Genomic DNA, 26114 nt, shown 5'->3' on the forward strand with positions numbered 1-26114 from the left:
ACAACCATAAACAAGGTTCATCTAGTGGAGCGGAGGAGTTTGGGGAGGTGAATGGTCACAAACAGGAAAGAGGAGAGGAAAGAGGAGAGGAAAGAGGAGAGGAAAGAGGAGGTCCTCTATCAAACTTCTTTCCTTCTTTTCATTCATCCCTCATGTCTACCTCTCTAGTCCAACATCAGGAAGTTGTTCGACAGTTATCCCAGTCTCTAACCCATAATAACCCAACATCAGGAAGTTGTTCTACAGTTATCTCAGTCTGTAACCCATAATAACCCATCATCAGGAAGTTGTTCTACAGTTATCTCAGTCTCTAACCCATAATAACCCAACATCAGGAAGTTGTTCTACAGTTATCCCAGTCTCTAACCCATAATAACCCAACATCAGGAAGTTGTTCTACAGTTATCTCAGTCTCTAACCCATAATAACCCAACATCAGGAAGTTGTTCTACAGTTATCTCAGTCTCTAACCCATAATAACCCAACATCAGGAAGTTGTTCTACAGTTATCCCAGGCTGTAACCCATAATAACCCAACATCAGGAAGTTGTCCTACAGTTATCCCAGTCTCTAACCCATAATAACCCAACATCAGGAAGTTGTTCTACAGTTATCTCAGTCTCTAACCCATAATAACCCAACATCAGGAAGTTGTTCTACAGTTATCTCAGTCTCTAACCCATAATAACCCAACATCAGGAAGTTGTTCTACAGTTATCTCAGTCTCTAACCCATAATAACCCAACATCAGGAAGTTGTTCTACAGTTATCCCAGTCTCTAACCCATAATAACCCAACATCAGGAAGTTGTTCTACAGTTATCTCAGTCTCTAACCCATAATAACCCAACATCAGGAAGTTGTTCTACAGTTATCCCAGTCTCTAACCCATAATAACCCAACATCAGGAAGTTGTTCTACAGTTATCCCAGTCTGTAACCCATAATAACCCAACATCAGGAAGTTGTTCTACAGTTATCCCAGTCTCTAACCCATAATAACCCAACATCAGGAAGTTGTTCTACAGTTATCCCAGTCTCTAACCCATAATAACCCAACATCAGGAAGTTGTTCTACAGTTATCCCAGTCTCTAACCCATAATAATCCAACATCAGGAAGTTGTTCTACAGTTATCCCAGTCTCTAACCCATAATAACCCAACATCAGGAAGTTGTTCTACAGTTATCCCAGTCTCTAACCCATAATAACCCAACATCAGGAAGTTGTTCTACAGTTATCCCAGTCTCTAACCCATAATAACCCAACATCAGGAAGTTGTTCTACAGTTATCCCAGTCTAACCCACAATAATCATACTGTGCTGTACACATCAACTCATCATCACCAAGGAAACAGCTCATCATCTGCCAAACCTCTATTATTTATTTGTCCATGTATCTGTGTGTGTGTGTGTATATGTGTGTGTGTATGTATCTGTATCTGTGTATGTGTGTAACGCCCTAGCCATAGAGAGGGGTTTTTTGTTCTTTATTTTGGTTAGGCCAGGGTGTTACATTGGGTGGGCGTTCTATGTTCCTTTTTCTATGTTTTGGTATTTCTTTGTTTTGGGCCATGTGTGTGGCTCCCAATCAGGCACAGCTGAAGCTCGTTGCTGCTGATTGGGAGTCACACATAAGGAGCATGTTTTTCCTTTGGGTTTTGTGGGTAATTGTTTCTGTTTTGAGTATTTTCCTAACAGGACTGTTTGCTGTCGTTTTTGTTCATTTTGTAGTGTTCTCTTGTTTATTTGAATTAAAATTCTAATGATGAACACATCCTCTGCTGCACCTTGGTTCCCTCTTCCAGACAGCCGTTACAGAATTACCCACCAACAACGGACCAAGCAGCAGAGGAAGGAGCAGCACAAGGAGAGGCACCAGGAGAAAAGCTATCTGGAGTCATGGACTTGGGAGGAAATCCTGGACGGGAAAGGACCATGGACTCAAGCTGGGGATTATCGCCGCCCACAGTGGGAGATCGAGGCGGCGAGAGCTGAGAGGCGCTGGTATGAGGAGAGGGAGCGCAACGGACACGGGAGGCAGCCCCACCATTTTTTTGGGGGGGGCACACGGGGAGATTGGCGGAGTCAGGTGGTAGACCTAAGCCAACTCCCCGTGCTTACCGGAAGCAGCGTGGTACTGGTAAGACACCGTGTTATGCTGTGGAGTGCACGGTGTCCCCAGTGCGCGTTCAAAGCCCGGTGCGCTACATACCAGCCCCCCGCAAGTGCCATGCGAGTGCAGGCATCGAGCCAGGGCAGATGGTGCCAGCTCAGCGCGTCTGGTCTCCAGTGCGCCTCCTCGGTCCAGGTTATCCTGCGCCGGCGTTGCGCACTGTGTCTCCAGAGCGCTGGGAGGGTCCAGTTCGCCCAATGCCTGCTTTCCGCCCGTGCCGGGCCAAAGTGGGCATTCAGCCTGGAGTGTGGGTAAAGAGTGTCTGTACCAGAACTCCAGTGCTCCCCCACAGCCCGGTTTATCCTGTGCCTCCTCCTCGGACCAGGCCTCCAGTGGGTCTCCCCATCCTTGTCCATCCTGTGCCACCTCCTCGGACCAGGCCTCCAGTGGGTCTCCCCATCCTGGTCCGTCCTGTGCCACCTCCCAGGACTAGGCCTCCAGTGGGTCTCACCTGTCCAGAGCAGTCAGAGCTGCCCGCCAGTCAACAGTTGCCAGAGCTGCCCGCCAGTCAACAGTTGCCAGAGCTGCCCGCCAGTCAACAGTCGCCAGAGCTGCCCGCCAGTCAACAGTCGTCAGAGTGGCCAAACTGCCCTGAACTGCCGGAGTGGCCAGACTGCCCTGAACTGCCGGAGTGGCCAGACTGCCCTGAACTGCCGGAGTGGCCAGACTGCCCTGAACTGCCGGAGTGGCCAGACTGCCCTGAACTGCCGGAGTGGCCAGACTGCCCTGAACTGCCGGAGTGGCCAGACTGCCCTGAACTGCCGGAGTGGCCAGACTGCCCTGAACTGCCAGAGTGGCCAGACTGCCCTGAACTGCCAGAGTGGCCAGACTGCCCTGAACTGCCAAAGTGGCCAGACTGCCCTGAACTGCCAGAGTGGCCAGGGACGCCCGCCAGCCGGGCGCAACCTTCGCCGCCCGCCAGCCGGGCGCAACCATCGCCGGCCGCCAGCCGGGCGCAACCAGGGTCGCCCGCCAGCCGGGCGCAGCCATCGCCGCCCGCCAGCCGGGCGCAGTCAGCGTCGCCCACCAGACCTTCGGCGCGGCCAGGTGCGCCACCTAAGAGGGCGACGCCAAGGGTGGAGCAGAGGCCACGTCCCGCACCTGAGCCGCCGCCGTAAGAAGGCCCACCCGGACCCTCCCCTTCAGAGTCAGGTTTTGCGGCCGGAGTCCGCACCTTTGGGGGGGTACTGTAACGCCCTGGCCATAGAGAGGGGTTTTTTGTTCTTTATTTTGGTTAGGCCAGGGTGTTACATTGGGTGAGCGTTCTATGTTCCTTTTTCTATGTTTTGGTATTTCTTTGTTTTGGGCCATGTGTGTGGCTCCCAATCAGGCACAGCTGAAGCTCGTTGCTGCTGATTGGGAGTCACACATAAGGAGCATGTTTTTCCTTTGGGTTTTGTGGGTAATTGTTTCTGTTTTGAGTATTTTCCTAACAGGACTGTTTGCTGTCGTTTTTGTTCATTTTGTAGTGTTCTCTTGTTTATTTGAATTAAAATTCTAATGATGAACACATCCTCTGCTGCACCTTGGTTCCCTCTTCCAGACAGCCATTACTATGTGTGTGTGTGTGTGTGTGTGTGTGTGTGTGTGTGTGTGTGTGTGTGTGTGTGTGTGTGTGTGTGTGTGTGTGTGTGTGTGTGTGTGTGTGTGTGTGTGTGTGTTTGAGGTCAGCTGTTCCAACAACATGGAAACTCATTCCACCAGTAGGTCTAACTAACGAGCAGTAAGAAACCATGTCTGGTCCAACACAAACCCTGCTACGACACAGTCACACACTCTCACACTCTCTCTCACACACACACACACACACACACACACACACACACACACACACACACACACACACACACACACACACACACACTCTCCATCCCCAGCTTCAGAAGCGGCACCGTGGGTGCCTCTCAGCAGGTTTGGAGTTGAACACATCCCTTTATAAACCAGCTGACTGTTTGGTTGGTGGATGGCTTTGTTGTTGCCTGTTTTCTCTGTGTTGTTTGGCCCTCTTCAGCCACCGTAGCTGGGTCCACGGCTACTGACCAGCCAGTCGGCGGCAAAGCGAGTCTCTAATTTAAGGTTTGGCCACAGACAAGCACACAGGCGCCTGGAGCCGCGGTGTGTGTGTGTGTGTGTGTGTGTGTGTGTGTGTGTGTGTGTGTGTGTGATGTAGCCTTGTAGCCACGCCCCCGGGCACTACAATGAAGATATGCTTTGAAATGCAGAGCGCAGATTAGGTTAGGTTAGGTCAGGTTAGCACACAGGAGCTCAGCCACACTGTCGAGCTTTATGTCTCCCTCTGTCTCCATGTCTCTGTCTGGTCTCTCTTTCTCTCACCTCCTCAATCCCCACCTCTCTGTCTGGCCTCTCTTTCTCTCACCTCCTCAATCCCCATCTCTCTGTCTGGTTTCTCTTTCTCTCACCTCCTCAATCCCCATCTCTCTGTCTGGTTTCTCTTTCTCTCACCTCCTCAATCCCCATCTCTCTGTCTGGTTTCTCTTTCTCTCACCTCCTCAATCCCCATCTCTCTGTCTGGTCTCTCTTTCTCTCACCTCCTCAATCCCCATCTCTCTGTCTGGCCTCTCTTTCTCTCACCTCCTCAATCCCCACCTCTCTGTCTGGCCTCTCTTTCTCTCACCTCCTCAATCCCCACCTCTCTGTCTGGTCTCTCTTTCTCTCACCTCCTCAATCCCCACCTCTCTGTCTGGTCTCTCTTTCTCTCACCTCCTCAATCCCCATCTCTCTGTCTGGTTTCTCTTTCTCTCACCTCCTCAATCCCCATCTCTCTGTCTGGTCTCTCTTTCTCTCACCTCCTCAATCCCCATCTCTCTGTCTGGTCTCTCTTTCTCTCACCTCCTCAATCCCCACCTCTCTGTCTGGTTTCTCTTTCTCTCACCTCCTCAATCCCCATCTCTCTGTCTGGTCTCTCTTTCTCTCACCTCCTCAATCCCCATCTCTCTGTCTGGTCTCTCTTTCTCTCACCTCCTCAATCCCCACCTCTCTGTCTGGTTTCTCTTTCTCTCACCTCCTCAATCCCCATCTCTCTGTCTGGTCTCTCTTTCTCTCACCTCCTCAATCCCCATCTCTCTGTCTGGCCTCTCTTTCTCTCACCTCCTCAATCCCCATCTCTCTGTCTGGTCTCTCTTTCTCTCACCTCCTCAATCCCCATCTCTCTGTCTGGTTTCTCTTTCTCTCACCTCCTCAATCCCCATCTCTCTGTCTGGTCTCTCTTTCTCTCACCTCCTCAATCCCCATCTCTCTGTCTGGTCTCTCTTTCTCTCACCTCCTCAATCCCCATCTCTCTGTCTGGTTTCTCTTTCTCTCACCTCCTCAATCCCCACCTCTCTGTCTGGTCTCTCTTTCTCTCACCTCCTCAATCCCCATCTCTCTGTCTGGTTTCTCTTTCTCTCACCTCCTCAATCCCCATCTCTCTGTCTGGTTTCTCTTTCTCTCACCTCCTCAATCCCCATCTCTCTGTTTGGTTTCTCTTTCTCTTACCTCCTCAATCCCCATCTCTCTGTCTGGCCTCTCTTTCTCTCACCTCCTCAATCCCCACCTCTCTGTCTGGTTTCTCTTTCTCTCAATCTCTATATCTCTCTCTTCATCTCCCTCTTGCAACATCCTGGTATTTTTAACCTTTATGGATTACTGTGGTTTAACAGGTCATTATCGTTCTGTCAACCCCATAAAGACATCCACCTTGTTACTCTAATAATCACAGTGTCTTCCCTCCTGCTACCACAGACTGACTCAGCATCCTGTCAGAAACACAGACTAACTCAGCATCCTGTCAGAAACACAGACTAACTCAGCATCATGTCAGAAACACAGTCTAACTCAGCATCCTGTCAGAAACACAGACTGACTCAGCATCCTGTCAGAAACACAGACTAACTCAGCATCATGTCAGAAACACAGACTAACTCAGCATCATGTCAGAAACACAGACTAACTCAGCATCATGTCAGGAACACAGACTAACTCAGCATCATGTCAGAAACACAGACTAACTCAGCATCATGTCAGAAACACAGACTGACTCAGCATCATGTCAGAAACACAGACTAACAGCATCATGTCAGAAACACAGACTAACTCAGCATCATGTCAGAAACACAGACTAACTCAGCATCATGTCAGAAACACAGACTAACTCAGCATCCTGTCAGAAACACAGACTAACTCAGCATCATGTCAGAAACACAGACTAACTCAGCATCATGTCAGAAACACAGACTGACTCAGCATCATGTCAGAAACACAGACTAACTCAGCATCATGTCAGAAACACAGACTAACTCAGCATCATGTCAGAAACACAGACTAACTCAGCATCATGTCAGAAACACAGACTAACTCAGCATCATGTCAGAAACACAGACTGACTCAGCATCATGTCAGAAACACAGACTGACTCAGCATCATGTCAGAAACACAGACTAACTCAGCATCCTGTCAGAAACACAGACTGACTCAGCATCATGTCAGAAACACAGACTAACTCAGCATCATGTCAGAAACACAGACTAACTCAGCATCATGTCAGAAACACAGACTGACTCAGCATCATGTCAGAAACACAGACTAACTCAGCATCATGTCAGAAACACAGACTGACTCAGCATCATGTCAGAAACACAGACTAACTCAGCATCATGTCAGAAACACAGACTGACTCAGCATCATGTCAGAAACACAGACTAACTCAGCATCATGTCAGAAACACAGACTGACTCAGCATCATGTCAGAAACACAGACTAACTCAGCATCCTGTCAGAAACACAGACTGACTCAGCATCCTGTCAGAAACACAGACTGACTCAGCATCCTGTCAGAAACACAGACTGACTCAGCATCATGTCAGAAACACAGACTAACTCAGCATCATGTCAGAAAGACAGACTGACTCAGCATCATGTCAGAAACACAGACTGACTCAGCATCCTGTCAGAAACACAGACTGACTCAGCATCATGTCAGAAACACAGACTGACTCAGCATCATGTCAGAAACACAGACTAACTCAGCATCCTGTCAGAAACACAGAAGAACAGTGCTGGTTGGTACACAGAACAGCACCTCCCTGGTGGGAACCGTACTGCCCAGTCTGAGGTTACCACAGCACCTCCCTGGTGGGAACCGTACTGCCCAGTCTGAGGTTACCACAGCACCTCCCTGGTGGGAACCGTACTGCCCAGTCTGAGGTTACCACAGCACCTCCCCTGGTGGGAACCGTACTGCCCAGTCTGAGGTTACCACAGCACCTCCCTGGTGGGAACCGTACTGCCCAGTCTGAGGTTACCACAGCTCGCACAGCGCAGCCAGACTCTCTTTTGAATCTGTCCTAACAGACTAGACTAGGAAACAGGGCGGTATGGAGGGATGTGGCCGCGGCAGGGTCAGTGGCCTGCTGTTTGGGATGAGATGCTGTGTGTGTGTATGATGGGACATTACATACTGGAGACCGACCAACAGACTGAGTCAGACGTCAGTTAGAGAACAGGGTTGGCTGTGGGACGCCAAGCAGACCTCTTCAGACCGTGGCACACAGTAGGAGCTCTCTCTCTCTATCTATCTCTCTCTCTGTCTGTCTGTCTGTCTGTCTGTCTGTCTGTCTGTCTGTCTGTCTGTCTGTCTGTCTGTCTGTCTGTCTGTCTGTCTGTCTGTCTGTCTGTCTGTCTGTCTGTCTGTCTGTCTGTCTGTCTGTCTGTCTGTCTGTGTGTGTGTGTGTGTGTGTGTGTGACATGTCTGGATGGAGCCCCAGAAGAGAACCTAAAAATACCCCGACATTTGATCAACGTCTGCCCCAGGAAGGAGAGCTCTGCCTGGCCGCTCAGCTCTCCTCAGCCCCTGTACAGTTAACACACACCCTGATGTACAGTTAACACACCCTGACGTACAGTTAACACACCCTGACGTACAGTTAAAACACACCCTGACGTACAGTTAACACACACCCTGACGTACAGTTAACACACCCTGACGTACAGTTAACACACACCCTGATGTACAGTTAACACACACCCTGATGTACAGTTAACACACCCTGACGTACAGTTAAAACACACCCTGACGTACAGTTAACACACACCCTGACGTACAGTTAACACACCCTGACGTACAGTTAAGACACCCTGACGTACAGTTAACACACACCCTGATGTACAGTTAACACACACCCTGATGTACAGTTAACACACCCTGACGTACAGTTAACACACACCCTGATGTACAGTTAACACACCCTGATGTACAGTTAACACACCCTGATGTACAGTTAACACACCCTGACGTACAGTTAACACACCCTGACGTACAGTTAACACACCCTGACGTACAGTTAACACACACCCTGATGTACAGTTAACACACCCTGATGTACAGTTAACACACCCTGACGTACAGTTAACACACCCTGATGTACAGTTAACACACCCTGACGTACAGTTAACACACCCTGATGTACAGTTAACACACCCTGACGTACAGTTAACACACCCTGACGTACAGTTAACACACCCTGACGTACAGTTAACACACCCTGACGTAGAGTTAACACACCCTGATGTACAGTTAACACACCCTGACGTACAGTTAACACACCCTGACGTACAGTTAACACACCCTGATGTACAGTTAACACACCCTGACGTACAGTTAACACACCCTGACGTACAGTTAACACACACACACACACACACACACACACACACACACACACACACACACACACACACACACACACACACACACACACACACACACACACACACACACACACACACACACACGAGTAGACAGCAAAGCCTCTGTGTTGTCAGAAACACTCCTTTGGTACTGAGGTGTCATAAAGATGTCAAATATGTGGAAGGAGGAGGAGGGACAGTGTTGAGATATGATTAATGGACTGTATCATACAGGAATATAATGGACTGGCTTAATACTGCTACCCTCTCTCCCTCTCCCCCTCCATCTCTCCATCTCTCTCCCTCTCCATCTCTCTCTCTCTGTCTCTCTCTCTCTTTCCATCTCCCCTCCTCCTGTCTCAACAGGTCCAGACATGATATATATCAGACAGTACATCATGTGTTTTTTGGACAGTGTTTTCAGTAAGGAGTATCTGGCTGAGCTGGGAGCCAACAGGTCATCATTCCACAGAGTTGAGTCTAGGTTAGGTTAGGTGTGTGTGTGTGTGTGTGTGTGTGTGTGTGTGTGTGTGTGTGTGTGTGTGATGGGGTCTGGGTAAGGTTAGGTGTGTGTGTGTGTGTGTGTGATGGGGTCTGGGTAAGGTTAGTGTGTGTGTGTGTGTGTGTGTGTGTGTGTGTGTGTGTGTGTGTGTGTGTGTGTGTGTGTGTGTGTGTGTGTGTGTGTGTGTGTGTGTGTATGTGTGTGTGTGTGTGTGATGGGGTCTGGGTAAGGTTAGGTGTGTGTGTGTGTGTGTGTGTGTGTGTGTGTGTGTGTGTGTGTGTGTGTGTGTGTGTGTGTGTGATGGGGTCTGGGTAAGGTTAGGTGTGTGTGTGTGTGTGTGTGTGTGTGTGTGTGTGTGTGTGTGTGTGTGTGTGTGTGTGTGTGTGTGTGTGTGTGTGTGTGTGTGTGATGGGGTCTGGGTAAGGTTAGGTGTGTGTGTGTGTGTGTGTGTGTGTGTGTGTGTGTGTGTGTGTGTGTGTGTGTGTGTGTGTGTGTATGTGTGTGTGTGATGGGGTCTGGGTAAGGTTAGGTGGAGTGATGTACAGTAAGATGTGTTATACAGGGTGGGTCTGTTCCTGGATGCTGATTTGTTGAAAGACCATATTTAAACAAACGATAAACCACAGCTAAGACGGAGAAATGCCTATTTACTGTTGAATTTGTAGCATGCAGGAAGAGTAGAGGTGAAGAGAAGTCTCACTCCTACATCACTCTCTGTTACCACAGTAACAACACTGGAACCAGTCAGTAATACTGTGGTTCTAATAACTCAAGGTAGAGTAGAGCAGAGTTTCCCATCACTCTGTTACCACGGTAACAACACTGGAACCAGTCAGTAATACTGTGGTTCTAATAACTCAAGGTAGAGTAGAGCAGAGTTTCCCATCACTCTGTTACCACGGTAACAACACTGGAACCAGTCAGTAATACTCTGGTTCTAATGACTCAAGGTAGAGTAGAGCAGAGTTTCCCATCACTCTGTTACCACGGTAACAACACTGGAACCAGTCAGTAATACTCTGGTTCTAATAACTCAAGGTAGAGTAGAGCAGAGTTTCCCATCACTCTGTTACCACGGTAACAACACTGGAACCAGTCAGTAATACTCTGGTTCTAATAACTCAAGGTAGAGTAGAGCAGAGTTTCCCATCACTCTGTTACCACGGTAACAACACTGGAACCAGTCAGTAATACTCTGGTTCTAATAACTCAAGGTAGAGTAGAGCAGAGTTTCCCATCACTCTGTTACCACGGTAACAACACTGGAACCAGTCAGTAATACTCTGGTTCTAATAACTCAAGGTAGAGTAGAGCAGAGTTTCCCATCACTCTGTTACCACGGTAACAACACTGGAACCAGTCAGTAATACTCTGGTTCTAATAACTCAAGGTAGAGTAGAGCAGAGTTTCCCATCACTCTGTTACCACGGTAACAACACTGGAACCAGTCAGTAATACTCTGGTTCTAATAACTCAAGGTAGAGTAGAGCAGAGTTTCCCATCACTCTGTTACCACGGTAACAACACTGGAACCAGTCAGTAATACTCTGGTTCTAATAACTCAAGGTAGAGTAGAGCAGAGTTTCCCATCACTCTGTTACCACGGTAACAACACTGGAACCAGTCAGTAATACTCTGGTTCTAATAACTCAAGGTAGAGTAGAGCAGAGTTTCCCATCACTCTGTTACCACGGTAACAACACTGGAACCAGTCAGTAATACTCTGGTTCGATTAACTAGATCACAAGTATAGATTATTACTGTATATCTCTACAGGTTAGGGTGAGGTATAGATTACTACTGTATATCTCTACAGTTACGGGTGAGGTATAGATTACTACTGTATATCTCTATAGTTAAGGGGGAAGTATAGATTAGTACTGTATATCTCTATAGGTAAGGGCGAAGTATAGATTAGTACTGTATATCTCTCTAGGTAAGGGTCAGTGGTATAGATTAGTACTGTATATCTCTATAGGTAAGGGTGAAGTATAGATTAGTACTGTATATCTCTCTAGGTAAGGGTCAGTGGTATAGATTAGTACTGTATATCTCTCTAGGTAAGGGTGAAGTATAGATTATTACTGTATATCTCTCTAGGTAAGGGTCAGTGGTATAGATTAGTACTGTATATCTCTCTAGGTAAGGGTCAGTGGTATAGTATGGTAAGGTGAGGTACGGTGAGTGCTGTAGATGGGAAAATGACATAGAGTTGCCAAAGCAGTCTCAGTCCTACATCAACCTCTGTTACCGTAGTAATACCATACAAACTAGTCAGTGATACCTTGTAACTCAGGTAAAAACTCCATCATGGATCAAAACATTAGTGTCTGCCGGAGCTTTAGTTCAGTTTTACAGTCCTGAGGAAGGAATACGACCCACGTTTAAACCCAGTGGTCACACATAGACACAGCTGCTCTTAGTATAGTGACTGTGTATCAGTACAGGATGTAGTATAACTGGGTACAGTTTGTAGTATATCAGTACAGTATGTAGTATAACTGGGTACAGTTTGTAGTATATCAGTACAGTGTGTAGTATAACGGGGTACAGTTTGTAGTATATCAGTAGTGTGTAGTATAACTGGGTACAGTTTGTAGTATATCAGTAGTGTGTAGTATAACTGGGTACAGGTTGTAGTATATCAGTACAGCATGTAGTATAACTGGAAACAGTTTGTAGTAACAGTATAACTACGTAGTGGAGACAGTAACAGTGTTACTACATAGTGGAGACAGTAACAGTGTAACTTCATAGTGGAGACAGTAACAGTGGTACTACATAGTGGAGACAGTAACAGTGTAACTACATAGTGGAGACAGTAACAGTGTTACTACATAGTGGAGACAGTAACAGTGTAACTACATAGTGGAGACAGTAACAGTGGTACTACATAGTGGAGACAGTAACAGTGTAACTACATAGTGGAGACAGTAACAGTGTTACTACATAGTGGAGACAGTAACAGTGGTACTACATAGTGGAGACAGTAACAGTGTAACTACATAGTGGAGACAGTAACAGTGTTACTACATAGTGGAGACAGTAACAGTCTTACTACATAGTGGAGACAGTAACAGTGTTACTACATAGTGGAGACAGTAACAGTGGTACTACATAGTGGAGACAGTAACAGTGGTACTACATAGTGGAGACAGTAACAGTATAACTACATAGTGGAGACAGTAACAGTGGTACTACATAGTGGAGACAGTAACAATGTAACTACATAGTGGAGACAGTAACAGTGTTACTACATAGTGGAGACAGTAACAGTGGTACTACATAGTGGAGACAGTAAGAGTGGTACTATGTAGTGGAGACAGTAACAGTGGTACTACATAGTGGAGACAGTAACAGTGTAACTACATAGTGGAGACAGTAACAGTGGTACTACATAGTGGAGACAGTAACAGTGGTACTACATAGTGGAGACAGTAACAGTGGTACTACATAGTGGAGACAGTAACAGTGGTACTACATAGTGGAGACAGTAACAGTGTAACTACATAGTGGAGACAGTAACAGTGGTACTACATAGTGGAGACAGTAACAGTGGTACTACATAGTGGAGACAGTAACAGTGGTACTACATAGTGGAGACAGTAACAGTGTAACTACATAGTGGAGACAGTAACAGTGTAACTACATAGTGGAGACAGTAACAGTGGTACTACATAGTGGAGACAGTAACAGTGTTACTACATAGTGGAGACAGTAACAGTGTAACTACATAGTGGAGACAGTAACAGTGGTACTACATAGTGGAGACAGTAACAGTGGTACTACATAGTGGAGACAGTAACAGTGTTACTACATAGTGGAGACAGTAACAGTGTAACTACATAGTGGAGACAGTAACAGTGTTACTACATAGTGGAGACAGTAACAGTGTTACTACATAGTGGAGACAGTAACAGTGGTACTACATAGTGGAGACAGTAACAGTGTTACTACATAGTGGAGACAGTAACAGTGTAACTACATAGTGGAGACAGTAACAGTGGTACTACATAGTGGAGACAGTAACAGTGTTACTACATAGTGGAGACAGTAACAGTGTAACTACATAGTGGAGACAGTAACAGTGGTACTACATAGTGGAGACAGTAACAGTGGTACTACATAGTGGAGACAGTAACAGTGTAACTACATAGTGGAGACAGTAACAGTGGTACTACATAGTGGAGACAGTAACAGTGGTACTACATAGTGGAGACAGTAACAGTGTTACTACATAGTGGAGACAGTAACAGTGTAACTACATAGTGGAGACAGTAACAGTGGTACTACATAGTGGAGACAGTAACAGTGTAACTACATAGTGGAGACAGTAACAGTGGTACTACATAGTGGAGACAGTAACAGTGGTACTACATAGTGGAGACAGTAACAGTGTAACTACATAGTGGAGACAGTAACAGTGGTACTACATAGTGGAGACAGTAACAGTGGTACTACATAGTGGAGACAGTAACAGTGTTACTACATAGTGGAGACAGTAACAGTGTTACTACATAGTGGAGACAGTAACAGTGTTACTACATAGTGGAGACAGTAACAGTGTTACTACATAGTGGAGACAGTAACAGTGGTACTACATAGTGGAGACAGTAACAGTGTTACTACATAGTGGAGACAGTAACAGTGTAACTACATAGTGGAGACAGTAACAGTGGTACTACATAGTGGAGACAGTAACAGTGTTACTACATAGTGGAGACAGTAACAGTGTAACTACATAGTGGAGACAGTAACAGTGGTACTACATAGTGGAGACAGTAACAGTGGTACTACATAGTGGAGACAGTAACAGTGTTACTACATAGTGGAGACAGTAACAGTGTAACTACATAGTGGAGACAGTAACAGTGTTACTACATAGTGGAGACAGTAACAGTGTTACTACATAGTGGAGACAGTAACAGTGGTACTACATAGTGGAGACAGTAACAGTGTCTCTAGTCAGTTCCAGTCTGAGCACCTCACCAGCAGGGAATCATCCAGCCATCTGAGAACATACTTTACACTGAGAAACATGTCTCTTCTCCTGTTTAGGGGTGTGTGTGTGTGTGTGTGTGTGTGTGTGTGTGTGTGTGTGTGTGTGTGTGTGTGTGTGTGTGTGTGTGTGTGTGTGTGTGTGTGTGTGTGTGTGTGTAGAGTCCTGTGTGTGTGTGTAAGTGTGTGTGTGTCTAAGTGTGTGTGTGTCCAGGTGTGTGTGTTTCTAGGTGTGTGTGTGTGTCTGGTTGTGTGTGACTGGTTGTGTGTGACTGGGTGTGTGTGTGTGTGTGTGTGTGTGTGTGTGTGTGTGTGTGTGTGTGTGTGTGTGTGTGTGTGTGTGGTAAAGGGGAGGATCAGCATTCCTGGGTTAATTGTGCTGTGAGTCATGTGATCTCCTGCCTGCATACCTCTTCTCCATTTAATCAACAGGCAGTTCATTCACATCACAGTCTCTAACACAACCTCTAACAACACAACATCTAACAACACAGCCTCTAACACAGCCTCTAACACAGCCTCTAACACAACCTCTAACACAGCCTCTAACAACACAACCTCTAACATCACAGCCTCTAACAACACAACCTCTAACACAACCTCTAACATCACAGCCTCTAACATCACAGCCTCTAACACAACCTCTAACAACACAGCCTCTAACAACACAACCTCTAACATCACAGCCTCTAACATCACAGCCTTTAACACAGCCTCTAACATCACAGCCTCTAACACAACCTCTAACATCACAGCCTCTAACATCACAGCCTCTAACACAACCTCTAACATCACAGCCTCTAACATCACAGCCTCTAACATCACAGCCTCTAACATCACAGCCTCTAACAACACAACCTCTGACAACACAACCTCTAACAACACAACCTCTGACAACACAGCCTCTAACACAACCTCTAACATCACAACCTCTAACAACACAGCCTCTAACAACACAACCTCTAACAACACAACCTCTAGCACAACCTCTAACAACACAACCTCTAACACAGCCTCTAACAACACAACCTCCAACACAACCTCTAACACAACCTCTAACAACACAAACTCTAACACAGCCTCTAACAACACAACCTCTAACAACACAACTTCTAACACCACCTCTAACAACACAGCCTCTAACAACACAGCCTCTAACAACACAACCTCTAACAACACAACTTCTAACACCACCTCTAACAACACAGCCTCTAACAACACAACCTCTAACAACACAACTTCTAACACCACCTCTAACAACACAGCCTCTAACAACACAGCCTCTAACAACACAACCTCTAACAACACAGCCTCTAACATCACAACCTCTAACAACACAGCCTCTAACAACACAACCTCTAACAACACAGCCTCTAACAACACAGCCTCTAACATCACAACCTCTAACAACACAGCCTCTAACAACACAACCTCTAACAACACAGCCTCTAACATCACAACCTCTAACAACACAGCCTCTAACAACACAACCTCTAACATCACAGCCTCTAACAACACATCTCTAACAACACATCTCTAACAACACAGCCTCTAACAACACAGCCTCTAACAACACAACCTCTAACAACACAACCTCTAACAACACAACCTCTAACATCACAGCCTCTAACAACACATCTCTAACAACACAGCCTCTAACAACACAGCCTCTAACAACACAGCCTCTAACAACACAACCTCTAACAACACAAACTCTAACAACACAACTTCTAACACAGCCTCTAACAACACAGCCTCTAACAACACAAACTCTAACAACACAAACTCTAACAACACAACCTGTAACAACACAACCTGTAACACATCCTCTAACACAGCCTCTAACAACACAACCTCTAACAACACAACCTCTAACACAACCTCTAACAACACAGCCTCTAACAACACAACTTCTAACAACACAACGTCTAACACAGCCTCTAACAACACAACCTCTAACAACACAACCTCTAACAGCACAGCCTCTAACAACACAGCCTATCTGACCTCTGACCTCTCTGTCTGGTAGCTTCACATTGACCCTGAGGACATGTATAGAGCAGTCAGGGGGAGGAAGGGAGGGTAGGAGGGGGAGACATGGAGCAGCCAGGGGGAGGAAGGGAGGGTAGGAGGGGAGACATGGAGCAGCCAGGGGGAGGGAGGGAGGGTAGAAGGGGGAGACATGGAGCAGTCAGGGGAGGAAGGGAGGGTAGGAGGGGGAGACATGGAGCAGTCAGGGGGAGGGAGGGAGGGTAGAAGGGGGAGACATGGAGCAGTCAGGGGGAGGAAGGGAGGGTAGGAGGGGGAGACATGGAGCAGTCAGGGGGAGGGAGGGAGGGTAGAAGGGGGAGACATGGAGCAGTCAGGGGAGGAAGGGAGGGTAGGAGGGGGAGACATGGAGCAGTCAGGGGAGGAAGGGATGGTAGGAGGGGAGACATGGAGCAGTCAGGGGGAGGAAGGGAGGGTAGGAGGGGGAGACATGGAGCAGTCAGGGGAGGAAGGGAGGGGAGGAGGGGGAGACATGGAGCAGTCAGGGGGAGGGAGGGAGGGAGGGTAGAAGGGGGAGACATGGAGCAGTCAGGGGGAGGATGGGAGGGTAGTAGGGGAGACATGGAGCAGCCAGGGGAGGAAGGGAGGGTAGGAGGGGGAGACATGGAGCAGTCAGGGGAGGAAGGAGGGGAGGAGGGGGAGACATGGAGCAGTCAGGGGAGGAAGGGAGGGTAGGAGGGGAGACATGGAGCAGTCAGGGGAGGAAGGGAAGGTATGAGGGGGAGACATGGAGCAGTCAGGGGGAGGAAGGAGGGGAGGAGGGGGAGACATGGAGCAGCCAGGGGAGGAAGGGAGAGAAGGGGGGAGACATGGAGCAGCCAGGGGGAGGAAGGGAGGGTAGGAGGGGGAGACATGGAGCAGTCAGGGGAGGAAGAGAGGGTAGGAGGGGGAGACATGGAGCAGTCAGGAGGAGGAAGGGAGGGTAGGAGGGGGAGACATGGAGCAGTCAGGGGAGGAAGGGAGGGGAGGAGGGGGAGACATGGAGCAGTCAGGGGAGGAAGGAGGGGAGGAGGGGGAGACATGGAGCAGTCAGGGGAGAAAGGGAGGGTAGGAGGGGAGACATGGAGCAGTCAGGGGAGGAAGGGAGGGTAGGAGGGGGACACATGGAGCAGTCAGGGGAGGAAGGGAGGGTAGGAGGGGAGACATGGAGCAGTCAGGGGGGAGGAAGGGAGGGTAGGAGGGGGACACATGGAGCAGTCAGGGGAGGAAGGGAGGGGAGGAGGGGGAGACATGGAGCAGTCAGGGGAGGATGGGAGGGTAGGAGGGGGAGACATGGAGCAGTCAGGGGAGGATGGGAGGGTAGAAGGGGAGACATGGAGCAGTCAGGGGAGGATGGGAGGGTAGGAGGGGGAGACATGGAGCAGTCAGGGGAGGAAGGGAGGGTAGGAGGGGGAGACATGGAGCAGTCAGGGGAGGAAGGGAGGGTAGGAGGGGGAGACATGGAGCAGTCAGGGGGAGGATGGGAGGGTAGGAGGGGGAGACATGGAGCAGCCAGGGGAGGAAGGGAGAGAAGGGGGAGACATGGAGCAGTCTGGGGGAGGAAGGGAGGGTAGGAGGGGAGACATGTCAGGTGTTAGCTGGTTAAAAGGCCTCCAAGGCCACACTAATGACCTCTGACCTTTAGGCACGCCCACCGCCACCCCACCCACCTCCCTTCAGTCAATCAGGTTAGAGCAGGTTGTCACACAGATAGTATAGGGCGAGGACACACACACACACACACACACACACACACACACACACACACACACACACACACACACACACACACACACACACACACACACACACACACACACACACACACACACACACAGGGCTGAAGTCTGGATGGGGCTCTAAGCTACAATCTCCTACTCTGACAATCATTTCCTGTGGAATGTTGTCAGCTGATAGTAACCTGCCACACAGAGGAGGGAGGGAGGGTGGGGGGCAGTGAGGGAGGGGGAGGGAGGGGCAGGGAGCGAGAGAGAAGAGAGGGAGGGAGGGGAGAAAGAGAGGGAGGGAGGGAGGGGGCAGGGAGGGAGGGAGAGAGCAGAGAGGAGGGGAGAAAGAGAGGGAGGGAGAGGGAGAGAGGGAGGGAGAGAGAGAGGGAGAGAGAAGAGAGGGAGGGAGAGAGAGTGAGGGAGGGAGGAAGGGGGCAGGAGGGAGGAAGGGGGCAGGGAGGGAGAGAGAAGAGAGAGAGGGGAGAAAGAGAGGGAGGGAGGAAGGGGGCAGGGAGGGAGAGAGATGAGAGGGAGGGAGGTAGGGAGGGGAAAAAGAGAGGGAGGGATGGTGGGATGGAGGGACGGAGGGTTGGAGGGAGGGTGAGTAGGGAAGGAGCAAGGTCTCCATGTTCCTGTACATCCCAGTCCTCTGTATGAACTGGGACACAGACAGCCTTGACATTCCTGTCCACTACTAACCTGTACTGTTTCCACATGTTTTATGTCTAACCAGTTGTGAATGAGGCCCTGTGCACCGAGCAGAGCTGTGTGGGAGGGGGGTCCATGATGCCTGTTTAGACTGTTTGTTTTGGTGTGGGCGTGAACTGTGTACATCTGTGTGTTGAGTTTGTATTTGGAATAGGGAGATGTGTGTGTGTGTGACTGTTTGTGCTGTGAGGCTGTGGATATGGGTATGGTGTGTTAGTGTGTGTGTGTGTGTGTGTGTGTGTGTGTGTGTGTGTGTGTGTGTGTGTGTGTGTGTGTGTTTGTGTTTAGAGATGGGTTTGTGGGCACCTGGGGAGGAGCTGAATAATCCTAAAATTACCCTCACTGGCAGGGCTTGTGGTCTCACATCTGTACCCTGTTAGACTCTGTCCTCTCCTCCGCTCCCCCTCTCCTCTATCCCTCTCTCCTCTCCTCTCCGCTATCCCTCTCTCCTTTCCTCTATCCCTCTCTCCTCTCCTCTTCCCTATCCCTCTCGCCTCTCCTCTATCCTCTCTCTCCTCTATCCCTCTCTCCTCTCCTATCTTCCCCCCTATCTCCTCTCCTCTATCCCTCCTCTCCTCGTTTCCCCCTCTCTCCTCTCCTCTATCCCTCTCTCCTCTCCTCTATCCCTCTCTCCTCTCCTCTCTCCCCTCCTCCATCCCTCTCTCTCCTCCTCTATCCCTCTCTCCTCTCCTCTATCCCTCTCTCCTCTCCTCTATCCCTCCTCTCCTCTCCTCGCTTCCCCCCTCTCTCCTCTCCTCTATCCCTCTCTCCTCTCCTCTATCCCTCTCTCCTCTCCTCTATCCCTCTCTCCTCTCCTCGCTTCCCCCTCTCTCCTCTCCTCTATCCCTCTCTCCTCTCCTCGCTTCCCCCCTCTCTCTTCTCCTCTATCCCTCTCTCCTCTCCTCGCTTCCCCCCTCTCTCCTCTCCTCTATCCCTCCCTCCTCTCCTCTATCCCTCCTCTCCTCTCCTCGCTTCCCCCTCTCTCCTCTATCCCTCTCTCCTCTCCTCGCTTCCCCCCTCTCTCCTCTATCCCTCCCTCCCTCCTCTCCTCTATCCCTCCTCTCCTCTCCTCGCTTCCCCCTCTCTCCTCTCCTCTATCCCTCTCTCCTCTCCTCGCTTCCCCCTCTCTCCTCTCCTCTATCCCTCTCTCCTCTCCTCGCTTCCCCCCTCTCTCCTCTCCTCTATCCCTCTCTCCTCTCCTCGCTTCCCCTCTCTCCTCTCCTCTATCCCTCTCTCCTCTCCTCGCTTCCCCCTCTCTCCTCTATCCCTCTCTCCTTTATCCCTCTCTCCTCTCCTCTTCCCTATCCCTCTCTCCCCTCCTCTATCCCTCTCTCCTCTCCTCGCTTCCCCCTCTCTCCTCTCCTCTATCCCTCTCTCCTCTCCTTTCCTGTCCTCTCCCTTCACATCTCTACTATTTTCCCCTCTCTTCTCCTTTCCTCTGCTACAGTTCCCCTCCTATCTCTATCTCCCTCTGTTCTTTCTGCCTTTCCTCTAGTCTTCTCCCACCTCTATCTCCCCTCCATATGTAACCTCTTTAAGTTACGCCTACAAACAAATCATGGATGATGAAATTAGGTTTACAATCCTCCCACTCCCCATATTACTGTCACTTCCTATTCTGTCACCCAGCATATAGATTCCAGAGAAAGCAGACTGTAATGGCAGCTAACCTTAAGCCTTCGAAGCCACGATGAGTGTCTAGACCCCAGTCATGTGACAGGGGCCACCCAGGTCACGTGACGAGGGAGTGTTGAATGTTTCGTACCTGTTGTTTGAGCTGTTGTACCAGGCTGTCCTTCTCTCTCTTCAGCATGGCCACCTCGTCCTGTGTCTTCTTCTTCTTGGACGAGGACAGCTCCAGCAGGGCGATGTTGGCATCCTTCTCACTGATGGCTGCTAACAGCGCCTCCTGTCTGTCAATGACACACATTACAACACACTGTTAGGATTCACAGAGATATTACACAACACATTTAGGATGGATTCAGTCAGGAAACACAAGGCGGAGTTTTAAAGCCAGGATATACAAAGTGGGATGTATGGAATTCATTGATTGGAATATAGTGATCTTCTTAAAAAGGAGAAATAGACTGAAGATAGACTGGTGTAATTTGACATGACAATGACCATAGGAGTAAACAAGACAACACAAAGAGATCTGGGACCAGGCTAAGAGTCAAGTGAGAGGTGACATAAATATCTTCATTGACTTTATTGACGCTTCATTGAGTCCTGCCAAGCTAACATCAACACTGGTTGACTACAGAAAGGATGTTCCACATCGCTGTGATGTCCCTCAGCCAGTGTCTACAAACAGCCACATGCTACAGGAAATGTATTCTAATCAAAGAAGTTTAAACACTGTATTCCCTATTGGGCCGTTTCTGGAAACCTCCATCCTTGATCAAACGTTATAAACCTCAGTAGCCGTGTTTGAGTTAGTGTAGCAAGTAAAAGGTGCTATTGATGCCCTGTGTGTGGTGTGTGTGTGTGTGTGGTGTGCGTGTGTGGTGTGTGTGTGTGTGTGTGTGTGTGTGTGTGTGTGTGTGTGTGTGTGTGTGTGTGTGTGGTGTGTGTGTGTGGTGTGCGTGTGTGGTGTGTGTGTGTGATGTGGTACCCATTCCCTGCCACCCTCAGGGCCTGAGTGTGTGTTTTGCCAAGGGCTGAGGAAGGAAGGGGGGGGATTTCACAGGGCTAGGGGCCAGGAGCTAGCTAGGGTGTAGGGAATAGGGGTTAGGGGTTAGGAAAGGAGGAAAGGGCGAGGGAGAAGTGGGAAAGGGGTAGGGGGTTAGGGTAGAAGGAATGAGCTATAGGGTAGGGGGAAGAGGGAATGAGCTATAGGGTAGGGAGAAGAGGGAATGAGCTATAGGGTAGGGGGAGAGGGAATGAGCTATAGGGTAGGGGGGAGAGGGAATGAGCTATAGGGTAGGGGGAGAGGGAATGAGCTATAGGGTAGCGGGGAGAGGGAATGAGCTATAGGGTAGGGGAGAGGGAATGAGCTATAGGGTAGGGAGAAGAGGGAATGAGCTATAGGGTAGGGGGAGAGGGAATGAGCTATAGGGTAGGGGGAGAGGGAATGAGCTATAGGGTAGCGGGGAGAGGGAATGAGCTATAGGGTAGGGGGGAAGAGGGAATGAGCTATAGGGTAGGGGGTAGAGGGAATGAGCTATAGGGTAGCGGGGAGAGGGAATGAGCTATAGGGTAGGGGGTAGAGGGAATGAGCTATTGGGTAGGGGGTAGAGGGAATGAGCTATAGGGTAGGGGGAATGAGCTATAGGGTAGGGGAATGAGCTATAGGGTAGGGGGAGAGGGAATGAGCTATAGGGTAGGGGAAGAGGGAATGAGCTATAGGGTAGGGGGAGAGGGAATGAGCTATAGGGTAGCGGGGGAGAGGGAATGAGCTATTGGGTAGGGGGTAGAGGGAATGAGCTATAGGGTAGGGGGAATGAGCTATAGGGTAGGGGGAGAGGGAATGAGCTATAGGGTAGGGGAGAGGGAATGAGCTATAGGGTAGGGGAGAGGGAATGAGCTATAGGGTAGGGAGAAGAGGGAATGAGCTATAGGGTAGGGAGAAGAGGGAATGAGCTATAGGGTAGGGGGGAAGAGGGAATAAGCTATAGGGTAGGGGGAAGAGGGAATGAGCTATAGGGTAGGGGATAGAGGGAATGAGCTATTGGGTAGGGGGTAGAGGGAATGAGCTATAGGGTAGGGGGAAGAGGGAATGAGCTATAGGGTAGGGGATAGAGGGAATGAGCTATTGGGTAGGGGGTAGAGGGAATGAGCTATAGGGTAGGGGGTAGAGGGAATGAGCTATAGGGTAGGGGGTAGAGGGAATGAGCTATTGGGTAGGGGGTAGAGGGAATGAGCTATAGGGTAGGGGGAATGAGCTATAGGGTAGGGGGAAGAGGGAATGAGCTATATGGTAGGGGGTAGAGGGAATGAGCTATAGGGTAGGGGAGAAGAGGGAATGAGCTATAGGGTAGGGGGGTAGAGGGAATGAGCTATAGGGTAGGGGGAGAGGGAATGAGCTATAGGGTAGGGGGTAGAGGGAATGAGCTATAGGGTAGGGGGAGAGAGGGAATGAGCTATAGGGTAGGGGGAAGAGGGAATGAGCTATAGGGTAGGGAGTAGAGGGAATGAGCTATAGGGTAGGGGAAGAGGGAATGAGCTATAGGGTAGGGGGAAGAGGGAATGAGCTATAGGGTAGGGGGGTAGAGGGAATGAGCTATAGGGTAGGGGAAGAGGGAATGAGCTATATGGTAGGGGGTAGAGGGAATGAGCTATATGGTAGGGGGTAGAGGAATGAGCTATAGGGTAGCGGGGAGAGGGAATGAGCTATAGGGTAGGGGGAATGAGCTATAGGGTAGGGAGTAGAGGGAATGAGCTATAGGGTAGGGGGAAGAGGGAATGAGCTATAGGGTAGGGGAAGAGGGAATGAGCTATAGGGTAGGGGAAGAGGGAATGAGCTATATGGTAGGGGAATGAGCTATAGGGTAGGGGTAGAGGGAATGAGCTATAGGGTAGGGGAAGAGGAATGAGCTATAGGGTAGGGGGTAGAGGGAATGAGCTATATGGTAGGGGTAGAGGAATGAGCTATAGGGTAGCGGGGAGAGGGAATGAGCTATAGGGTAGGGGGAATGAGCTATAGGGTAGGGGGTAGAGGGAATGAGCTATAGGGTAGGGGGTAGAGGAATGAGCTATAGGGTAGGGGGTAGAGGGAATGAGCTATAGGGTAGGGGGTAGAGGGAATGAGCTATAGGGTAGGGGGTAGAGGGAATGAGCTATAGGGTAGGGGGTAGAGGGAATGAGCTATAGGGTAGCTGGGAGAGGGAATGAGCTATAGGGTAGCGGGGAGAGGGAATGAGCTATAGGGTAGGGGGTAGAGGGAATGAGCTATAGGGTAGGGGGAATGAGCTATAGGGTAGGGAGAAGAGGGAATGAGCTATATGGTAGGGGGTAGGGGGAATGAGCTATAGGGTAGGGGAGAGGGAATGAGCTATAGGGTAGGGGGAGAGGTAATGAGCTATAGGGTGGGGGGTAGGGGGAATGAGCTATAGGGTAGGGGTAATGAGCTATAGGGTAGGGAGAAGAGGGAATGAGCTATAGGGTAGGGGGAGAGGGAATGAGCTATAGGGTAGGGGAAGAGGGAATGAGCTATAGGGTAGGGGGAGGGAATGAGCTATAGGGTAGGGAGAAGAGGGAATGAGCTATAAGGTAGGGGAGAGGGAATGAGCTATAGGGTAGGGGTTGGAGGGAATGAGCTATTGGGTAGGGGTAGAGGGAATGAGCTATAGGGTAGGGGGAATGAGCTATAGGGTGGGGGAAGAGGGAATGAGCTATATGGTAGGGGGTAGAGGGAATGAGCTATAGGGTAGGGAGAAGAGGGAATGAGCTATAGGGTAGGGGGTAGAGGAATGAGCTATAGGGTAGGGGGAGAGGAAATGAGCTATAGGGTAGGGGGTAGAGGGAATGAGCTATAGGGTAGGGGAGAGAGGGAATGAGCTATAGGGTAGGGGGAAGAGGGAATGAGCTATAGGGTAGGGAGTAGAGGGAATGAGCTATAGGGTAGGGGGAAGAGGAATGAGCTATAGGGTAGGGGGAAGAGGGAATGAGCTATAGGGTAGGGGTAGAGGGAATGAGCTATAGGGTGGGGGTAGAGGAATGAGCTATAGGGGTAGCGGGGAGAGGGAATGAGCTATAGGGTAGGGGGAATGAGCTATAGGGTAGGGGGTAGAGGGAATGAGCTATAGGGTGGGGAGTAGAGGGAATGAGCTATAGGGTAGGGGGTAGGGGGAATGAGCTATATGGTAGGGGGTAAGAGGGAATGAGCTATAGGGTAGCGGGGAGAGGGAATGAGCTATAGGGTAGGGGGTAGAGGGAATGAGCTATAGGGTAGGGGGAGAGGGAATGAGCTATAGGGTAGCGGGGAGAGGGAATGAGCTATAGGGTAGGGGGAAGAGGGAATGAGCTATATGGTAGGGGGTAGAGGGAATGAGCTATGGGGTAGCGGGGAGAGGGAATGAGCTATAGGGTAGGGGGTGAGGGAATGAGCTATTGGGTGGGGGTAGAGGGAATGAGCTATAGGGTAGGGGGAATGAGCTATAGGGTAGGGAGAAGAGGGAATGAGCTATATGGTAGGGGGTGGGGGAATGAGCTATAGGGTAGGAGGAGAGGGAATGAGCTATAGGGTAGGGGGGAGAGGGAATGAGCTATAGGGGTAGGGGGTAGGGGGAATGAGCTATAGGGTAGGGGGAGAGGGAATGAGCTATAGGGTAGGGGGAGAGGGAATGAGCTATAGGGTAGGGGGAAGAGGGAATGAGCTATAGGGTAGGGGGTAGAGGAATGAGCTATAGGGTAGGGGGTAGGGGAATGAGCTATATGGTAGGGGGAGAGGAATGAGCTATAGGGGTAGGGGGGAGAGGGAATGAGCTATAGGAGTAGGGGGTAGAGGGAATGAGCTATAGGGTGGGGGGAGGGGAATGAGCTATAGGGTAGGGGAAGAGGAATGAGCTATAGGGTAGAGGGTAGAGGGAATGAGCTATAGGGTAGGGGGAGAGGGAATGAGCTATAGGGTAGGGGGAGGAGGGAATAAGCTATAGGGTAGGGGGAAGAGGGAATGAGCTATAGGGTAGGGGGAAGAGGGAATGAGCTATAGGGTAGGGGGAGAGGGAATGAGCTATAGGGTAGCGGGGAGAGGGAATGAGCTATAGGGTAGGGGGGTAGAGGGAATGAGCTATAGGGTAGGGGGTAGAGGGAATGAGCTATTGGGTGGGGGTAGAGGGAATGAGCTATAGGGTAGGGGGTAATGAGCTATAGGGTAGGGAGAAGAGGAATGAGCTATAGGGTAGGGGTTAGGGGAATGAGCTATAGGGTAGGGGGAAGAGGAATGAGCTATAGGGTAAGGGAAGAGGGAATTAGCTATAGGGTAGGGGGTAGAGGAATGAGCTATATGGTAGGGGTAGGGGGAATGAGCTATAGGGTAGGGGGGAAGAGGAATGAGCTATAGGGTAGGGGAGTAGAGGGAATGAGCTATAGGGTATGGGGAAGAGGGAATGAGCTATAGGGTAGGGGGAAGAGGGAATGAGCTATAGGGTAGGGGGAAGAGGGAATGAGCTATATGGTAGGGGGAATGAGCTATAGGGTAGGGGGTAGAGGGAATGAGCTATAGGGTAGGGGGAAGAGGGAATGAGCTATAGGGTAGGGGGTAGAGGGAATGAGCTATATGGTAGGGGGTAGAGGGAATGAGCTATAGGGTAGCGGGGAGAGGGAATGAGCTATAGGCTAGGGGAATGAG

General features: G+C 49.7%; 1 protein-coding gene across 1 annotated transcript in view; it reads right to left on the minus strand.

Annotated features, from left to right (window-relative positions):
* LOC106576657 (ELKS/Rab6-interacting/CAST family member 1) overlaps positions 1-26114 on the minus strand; it is a 634388-nt gene that overhangs the window by 145125 nt on the left and 463149 nt on the right. The window contains 1 exon segment of the mRNA XM_045722464.1: positions 20586-20733. Within this exon segment, the coding sequence (XP_045578420.1) occupies positions 20586-20733 (148 nt within the window).

This window comes from Salmo salar, chromosome ssa07 (assembly GCF_905237065.1).
Source record: "Salmo salar chromosome ssa07, Ssal_v3.1, whole genome shotgun sequence".
NCBI classification, from domain to species: domain Eukaryota; kingdom Metazoa; phylum Chordata; class Actinopteri; order Salmoniformes; family Salmonidae; genus Salmo; species Salmo salar.